At 41.3% G+C, this 8,678-nt stretch overlaps 1 protein-coding gene across 1 annotated transcript; it reads left to right on the top strand.

The window, feature by feature from the left end:
* Positions 1–3,363: 3,363 nt before the first annotated feature.
* On the top strand, positions 3,364–3,939 carry CRH (corticotropin releasing hormone). Its single transcript, XM_032222428.1, has one exon. It carries the CDS (start codon positions 3,364–3,366, stop codon positions 3,937–3,939), a length of 576 nt encoding a protein of 191 aa, XP_032078319.1.
* Positions 3,940–8,678: the final 4,739 nt, after the last annotated feature.

The following is an 8,678-nucleotide window of genomic DNA, read 5'->3' as shown; positions in this document are numbered from 1 at the left end:
TTAGAAAAGTAGACTAGAAACAAGAACAGGTCAAATTATTTCTGGGGAAAAATAAATAAAAACCAGTTGTTCTTTCCTGTTCTCCAACAAGATGAACAATGTTCCCCTTTAAATTGGAGAACTGTGTAATTCTGAATGTTTCATCAGAATAGTTTCTTATGATAATAATCTGAATGTATCAAACAATGGTCCCATCATTAAATCATCTACGCCTTAATTTCAACTCCTGTGCTATATCCAAAATGTCAGTCCACTTGGTTTGGATGATCCAGTCTCTTCCCTCCCCTTCCCTCCCCTTTCCTTCCCCTTCCTTCTACTATGCTATCCCTCCTCTCTTCCCTTCTCCTCCCCCTCCTTTTCTTCCCCCTCTCCTTCTCTTCTTCACCTGCCCTCTCCTCTCCCCTGTTCCCCCTTGTTCTCCCCTGGTCTCTTCTCCCCTTCCCTCCCCTCCTTTCCTCCCCCTCCCCTCCTGTCCTCTCCTCTTGATTCTTCCACTCTTTTCCTCACCCCTCCTGTCTCTTCCCCTGTCCTCCCTTCTTCTTTCCCGTCTCCTCCCATTCATCAGCCACAGAGAGGTAAATACATCCACAACCCAATTTCTTAATTTGGGTTGAAAACAACTGGAGAATAGAGAATTAAAGAGTGCTTTTGACTATGGGACCTCTTTTGTATAGAGGAAATGAACTGGATCGGTAATGCCATTAAGCAACAGCAACTGTTCTGGGGTCCAAGTTCGACTGTCATTGATTGGGAATGAGAAAAGAAAAAACAGTATAGCATGTAAGTTTGTGTGTATTTCACTTCTGATATTGAAGCTCTTGGGTTGCACTGAGGAAAACAATGCTAATTGGTCATAGGATTGTTCAAACTATAAAACTATGGACAGAAATGGCAAGGGTGACATTCAGTAGAATCAAGGGTAAATAAAAAATTAAAATTAAAGAACGAATTCAGATCAACTTGCTTCCTAACTCCTTGTACAGAGGATATACAAAATAATGCCTGATTAGTACTTGGTGGGAGACCAAGTAATTCTACAGGTAATAATTAGGCTGGGAAGGTGAAAAAATATTGAGGTGAGATGGGCAGCAAATAAATCTAACAAACAAACAAAAATCTCAGAAGTTAATAGCAAACCATTTCTCTATTCCTAACAAGAAAACTGAAGGGTCCTTGGTGTTCTCTGAGCTTTCTTGTTTTCTTGCAGATGTTTCATTGTCCCATTCATTTCAACCCTGAGCTACAACTATTCTCATTTATTGGTAACAATAAAATTACTTGGTTGTCCCTATGAAGTCAATAGGAGTTCAAGTGTCCTTACAGAAGACTTAACTTTACATACAAGCAGGCAAAGGGAGAGGCCAGTAAAATCAAAAGGGCCATTCAGCTATATCAAGTTACCCAGCTCAAAGGAAATTTGAGGTAGGATTACTCCCAGCATTACTGTTTTCCTGCATGCCAGAGATAAAAGCCAGTGATCATTTCAAAGGCTATCAGAGTGTAGAAAGAACAGAGTGTAGCCCTATGTAGATTCAGCTGTATGCTGTGTATCAGACTTTCAGCTACTGAAAAGAAAGCAAAGGCCACCAAATCTAGTTCCAATAAGTCCAACAGCACACTTTAAATTGGATCCACTGTGTATGGAAGTATAGCACTGTATTTGCCATAGTATGGCAAAAAAACCCCAACAATTTGATTTCTCCCTTCCCCTTTGTGTGTGTTTTAGCTAGCCAGATGGGCTGTGTATGGGCTGGACTTTCACCTCCTTATAATGTCTTTGGAACTCTTTCATGCCACACTCCAAGTTATTCAGCAGAGAAAGTTCAATTGGGATTTTATGCTCCCAAAGAAGGTTAGGACTAGCAAAGTTGTCAACTTCACCATATATTTTAAGAGAATACTTTATCACTCTTTACCATATAAGTCCTCTCCCCCCTGTTAAAAACAAAGCAGGAGAGAAAGCTGTGTTGCATATGCTTGCTTTACCTGATTCTTTCCCCTGATGTCAGTTTTTCATTTGAATTCTTCTCCTATACCAATAGCAAAATCCAGTGGCAAGTGTACTCAATTTTTAAGATGTTATTTATGCCCTTGAATGTTAGAAATTCTGTGGTTACTCTATCCTGCAAATGAGGAAAGTAGAAAGAATGGCTTTGTTGGCAATAAAACAAGACTTACTTTTAGAAGTTCTCCTAGGAACGACTTGTTACCATGCTTTGATTTCCTTGAATTACGGTTTCCTTAGAACAAACAAAGTGGAAAGTTTTGACCATCTTGACTGGGGATTGTAGGAGGTGGTGCTTGCTGATGTTCTGTTCTGTCCTCCCCTCCCCCCCCCAGTTTGGGAACTCTTCATTCAAGGGTTTTTGTCAATGGGAAAGAGTGTCCCGCTGATAATTCCCAACCGCAGGCTTTGCTGACGTCACTAACGAAGCAATAAATATCTCTTGTTATAATTGGATGTGAGACTTGGGGTTGTGATTGCAGGACGTTGCCCACCGCTGCTATGGAGAGGCCCCCATGATTGATTCAGCAGTGGATCGGGGCACGCAAGCGAGCTGTCAAGGAAGCGTCAGCTTATTAGGCGAGGGCTGCGTGATTCCAGAACAGGGTCTAACCTATAAAAATCACAGCCAGACTCTGATTAGGACACCAACGGATCACCAGGACAGGCAGGAGACGTTAGGTACACATCCCAAGAAGGAAAGAGAGAGAAAAAGTGGGCACCGACCACTGACTGACTCTACTTCTCACAGACTGCTCCGTCGGTATCTCTTAAGGTAGGGAAGAGGCAGATGCAAGCACGGGTTGCAAACTTTTCTCAGGAAGCCGTGTGCATGGGTGTGCATGTTTGTGGATTGCGATGGAAGTATGTAGTATGGTCTAAGAAACATCGCTGTATTGAGATCATGTCATAACTGTGGTGATAAGGGAGGAGGAGGGAAAAGACATCGTTTGGTAAGACAATGTTCACTGTTTTAAAAGATTAAGTTTGGTGATTTATAGGAAGTCCCCAATATAGCGATTTACTATGTAAATTAAATACTACTCGGTCTGTTCTGACCTTTAATAAGGAAGAGCGGGTGGGTTTCAGGCGGCTCTTCACCCAGAGAAAGAATGCAAATCCTTCTCGCGGTTAAGTTCGAGGGGGAAAATGATTTGGGTTGACCGTTCCGGGCAAAAGTCTGATTGTGTTCTCGGTTCGTTAAGAGTCTTCGCGAGGATTGCTTGAAAGAGTTAAGCACCTCGGACAGTACATTGCACGGACAGCAAATCCCCCCCCCCCTTCAGTTCTTTGATAGACAGTTGTGCCTTTTCCCACCAACCCTCCTGTTACATTTTCAGATCCGGCCGTCCTGAATCATGAAGATCCAGCTGCTTGTCTCTACTGGGATCTTATTGGTTGCTCTCCAGCCCTGCCATGAGTGCAGAACCCTCAGCAAGGGAGCCCCGGCCGCTCCCGCCGCCAGTAGCGCTCTGCAGCAGCTAGATTTCCAAGAACAACCCCAATCGCTCCCCATATTGCTCCGCATGGGAGAAGAGTATTTCCTGCGCTTGGGCAGCCTTCGTAAGAATCCCGCTGCTCCCGCCGCCGCCGCCGCCGGATCCTTCTCCTCCACTACCAGCACGAGCACCAGCAGCAGCCACCTGGCTACGTCGGCATCCGCGGGCAACTTTTTCCGAGCCGTCGTCCAACAGCTGCAGCAGCTGCAGCACTTCCAAGAACGCTCGTTAGAGGGCGCCCCCGACTCCTGGGACGGCGAAGACGACGGCACTCACCTACAGGCCACGGAGAAGGAGAAACGATCCGAGGAGCCGCCGATCTCCTTGGATCTGACTTTCCATCTCCTCCGAGAAGTCTTGGAGATGGCCAGAGCGGAGCAGCTGGCGCAGCAGGCTCATAGTAACAGGAAACTGATGGAAATCATCGGGAAATGAAGCGCTCTCCTTTGCCTGGCCCCGACCAAAGAGCTCCTCCAGTTAGCACAGCCCCTTCGACCTAGATCTACTCACCACCGCTCCCTCGCGCCCTTTCCCTTCCCCCCTCCTTTTATTCGAAAGCTTTCTCGAAGTAGCCTTGAATAGCATGTCCGGCGTCGTACCCAAGTGTCGTCATTTGTAACTTCTTTTTCTTTTCTTTTCTCACCCGCCCTGGCCCAGGCAAGGTTCAGGGTTAGGCGTTCCAGGGTGGGGGTCCGTTGGTCTGGCCATCGGAAGCAGGTGAAGGACGAGAAGCGTCTTCTGGGGTTGGTGGGCGGGGAAGGGGGCCGGAGCCTGTCTGTACTCAGCTATTTCGATTTCACTCCTCTTTGTCTTTTCTTTGTAAACATTTCTTTCCACAAATAAAACATATTTTCAGCGCTCGGTCAACTTGGTTGTGTAAGAGAACGTTTAATATCTATCTATATCTATATAATATCTCTCTATATTTTTAATAAAAGCTGCAAAGGAACGTTGGTTTGCATACACTTCCTTGCCTGCCGGCACGTCAAATTTCAGAAAAAATGGAAGGTTGGAGATCTTCGATGGGGCGGGGTGAGGTTGGTAAATGGATTAACGGAGGAATATGGGGTAGAAAAACACACTGACACGCACAGAATCCCAGCGTGGAGGACAATGGTTGTACACCCATCCAGCCAAGGTTCAATTTGCCTTAGGGAAGAAATGATGTTGAAATGGGAAAAGGCGGGGGGGGGGGGATATAAAACTCTCCAAACTGGTGCCCAACAGGGAACAAAAGACTATAACTCCCTTTAACCATAGGTAGTTGAGGACAATGGGAGATATTAACAACCTCGTATGAAAAGAGGATGATTTCAATTTTTAATCTGCCTGACACCTGTTAGAATATCAACTCCAGATTAGCTCATATACAAGTAATTAAAAATGGGGAGCTGCATTGGACAAGTGCAATGAGCTCTATAGATTTTGGGTAGAAGGATAAAGGTTCCAGATTCAACAAAATAATTTAGAAGAGAAAGCTGTCACTTTTGTCATCTTGGAATTGATAAGAGAGAATTTCTGGTTGTTCTTCCTACCTTACATTTCAAGGAATTCTTTGCAGCCTACATTTGTTCCAGAATAAAGCATGTGCAAAGTTGCCATTTGGTGAATCCATCTGCCTATTCTGTCCCCAGGCAACAACTGTTTTGGTGCTCTGTCCCAGTTAACTCAGTTAACTACAATCCAACCAAAAGCTGGATTTCCAGGTGAAATATATTAGTCAAGCTTTCCTCCCCTTCCTTTCAGTATATGTTGGCATTACAGGAATACAAGTAGTGTTTATTGTCACCTCAGATAATTAAAAAAATGATACCGTATATTCTTAGATCTACCTTTCAAACTATGTAGAAAACCAAGCATTCTTGTTAATAACAAGGCCAACATCCTTCAAACCTTTTCCATCATTATTCATCAGAGTTTTGCTTACAGGTTTTTGAGGATAGAGTATCTATGAAAGATCTTTGAAAGAAACTAAACTATGAAAGAAATGTGTCATATTTTGGGGCTGGAATGGGATGAGAGTAGGGTTTTTTGTTAGAAGTCCTCCCCAAAGAGATTAGCAGCTAAAATATAGGTGTTTGAGTGAACTGCTGAATTATTTCTCACATCAAAGACTTTGCAAAGTGTCTTATTTTGTGTCCATATTTAGACACAAGGAATGTTTAGAAGAGAAAACTAAGACAATGGAACAGAACTCCTTCCATAATTCTCAGACATTTTTGAAAGTGGAATACTTCTCTAGAAACCATAGTGGTGGCCAAGATGGTGGCTAATTCAAAACCAGCCCAAATGAACGACTGTCATCTTTTAAAGACGTCCATCCATTACAGAGAATGTTTTCTTCCACCCCAATATTTAAGCCAGTGAGATATAGTCATTTAAAAAGGTAGAGTGGGGACTAGCAGAAAGTGGGTATCAACCAGTCTACTGTTTATCAGCTTAATTTACACCACCAATTTGTGAGGAAGATTAAATGACGGAGATTGTGAAGATGAGGACAAAACTGAGTTTTGGGAGAGACTGTCAGTGATAAAAAAAAGTTAAGCAGATGATTCTGGATGTCTGCATGTGCTCTTGTTGAATAATAAGCTTCTTGGTGTGCCTTAAATATGTTTTTCAATAGAAGATCTAGCCGATATATACAGCAAGCCAAGCAAACCTGAAAGGAATAAATAGCTCTTCCAGCCTCATAATATCCAGATATTCTCTAGATCAATGATGTTAAGACTACTAGCCTCAAAGATCTTATTATCCGCTTCTGAATCAGCAAGAGGTTTTAATTCCCAGGCACTGGACATCTCCTTCTGACATTGTGTCTCTTCTACAGTAATAGTCCCCAAATATCGAAAGACTGGAACTGCAACTCTCAGAATTGTGTCTTGAATTTCTATGAGTTATAATTTCTGTAAGTGGGGATCAGCAGTTCAAGAAAAATCTAAAAGAAAAGACCTGTCAGCTTAATTTATTCAGTTTAATTTTTTCCATTTGATTCCAAATATCTTGGGGCAGTTCTCATAACCAAAAGAATAAAATGGATTATAATCCAAAAACAAGTTACCAGAAAATAAAGAAGAAAGCAGGTAAAAAGCAAGATGGTGAACTGGTCAAAAACAACACTCACAATTGGTTCCAACTACCCTAACTCAAGAACTTGGGAACAACTGGGACTTCAATGGTTTTGTCTGATATATTGTGACACAACCAAAGTTATTTGGAGTCAAATCAATTAAAATAAAAAAGTAAAAATAAACTGTCAACATGATGCCCTTCCATAGGGATATTTCCAACCAACAGTGCCTTTGGAATGACGGTCAACACTCAGTGGCAAATATAATGAAAATACTGGAAGCATATTCCTTGGGATCTGTGGGTACAGGAGGTTTACTTAGGTTCAGCTTGTCACTCCTTGCCCCATTAACATGGAAACATACCAGTATGTTATGCAACTAATAACCACTATATGTGGGCTACAAAAATCTGGATAATCACTAGAGAGCAGCAGTGTCAGTTTTCTGATTCACATACTGGTAGTAATCTTTCAGATTTTTGTAGATACTGTATGCTTGAAAGAATATATTTCTGCTGGCTTAGTATGTTCATGGGGGACTTGCGGTGAGAGCAGCATGATTGTAGAAAGTCAAGTAGGATGAGAGATCATTTTAGGCATGAAGTCTACTGTAGCAGAGCATACTGGTATGTGGAACAACCTTGGGAAACAATTGGAAGAGTTGCAGCCTCGACAACTCTCTGATGAAGTGGAAGGGGGGGATTCTGTGAAGAAAGACTCTGAGAAGGGGTCCTTCCTAATTTTGAAGTGTACATTCAGACTCAGATTCCATTTATCATTCTGTTAACTAGACAGTGGGCCTTCCTCCCGTCATTCTCACATACTGTAACATTACATAGTGGCAATGAAGAAGCAGATGGGTGATCTTCCTCTTCTCTTTCTCCAGTCCATTATAAATGGCTGTTATGGATAGGGGCATGCCTTGCATGACAGAGGGGGCTTTTAACAAGTTTACCTTGGTGTCCTGCATACTTATTACCCACTCTACATTTGATAGGCCCTGTCCAAAGTTTCAATGAGAATTTACTCCAAGTCTACGTAAGGAGGCTATGAGTTGAATCTACAAACTTTTGCATGCATAACAAATATTTTTCCACTCTTCCTAAAACCACACCTGCTTCTGAGTCTTTTCTCATTACATCTAAGTCTAAGATAGTCTGAATTACATGTAGGCTTAGCTCTGTGTCAGTGCTGCAAAACAGATACACTAATATTTGGCAGAAGACACAGGAAGAACCAAGATGTTCTTTTCTTTGTACGTCATCAAACTCACCCCCTTCCCCCATATATTCGGATGTTCTCAAAAAGAAATGTGCAGTCTTTTTGATTTTTAGCATCACTGTGATATGTTAAAATGAAATTTAGATTGACAGGTGGCATGAATGAATAAATGTAGGCAATTCTCAGCAGGAAGTCATTATTTTTATCAAAAGGGAAAGGAAAATTTAAATCAAATATTTCTTCTTTTTCTTCTTGATGGATGAATAGGTTGCACACAGACAGGAAAAATATTTGGGCTACTACTCACTAAAGAGGTTCCATGATGTTGCACTAAAAGTTATGGAAGCCTTGAAAGATATATATATATTTAAAATGCTAAGGAATCATTGGTGGCATACATATAGGTACTTGTTGCACTGTAGCTGATTTTAAACACAGTTCACATAATCCATTATCATTGTTTAATCAAGCTAGAGAGGATGGAAGTTGACACCCAATATTTAGAGGGCCATAGATTCTCAGTGTGGGACATTTTAGTTCATTGTTGATGTAGAAAATGAGAATTCAACTTAGTTGTAACATAAAGTCTATGAATTAAAAATAACATAATCCCAACAATTAGGTCACAATTAAGGATATTCCATTATATACCATCATTGTTGGAAAGATTTTGAACATTGATTTGAATCTTTATACTATATGAAAAAATTACTTTGAAAATTCCAACAATTCAAAACCAGCTTTCTAACAGTTTATAGGGAATTCTGATTTTAAAAAACACAACTGAAATCCAAATGTCATCAAAAAAATTAGTGCATCATTAATTTTGGTGATTTTGCTTATAAATGTCATTTTTTTAATGTTCTGTAAATGTCCAGTTATATAT

The sequence above is a fragment of the Thamnophis elegans genome, chromosome 8, assembly GCF_009769535.1.
Source record: "Thamnophis elegans isolate rThaEle1 chromosome 8, rThaEle1.pri, whole genome shotgun sequence".
NCBI classification, from domain to species: Eukaryota; Metazoa; Chordata; class Lepidosauria; order Squamata; family Colubridae; genus Thamnophis; species Thamnophis elegans.
The sequence above is the reverse complement of the archived record's forward strand: the minus strand, read 5'-3'. Positions and strand labels throughout refer to the sequence as shown.

Coding starts and splice junctions, on each gene's coding strand:
- CRH (XM_032222428.1), top strand. CDS start 3,364: ATGAAGATCCAGCTGCTTGTCTCTACTGGGATCTTATTGGTTGCTCTC.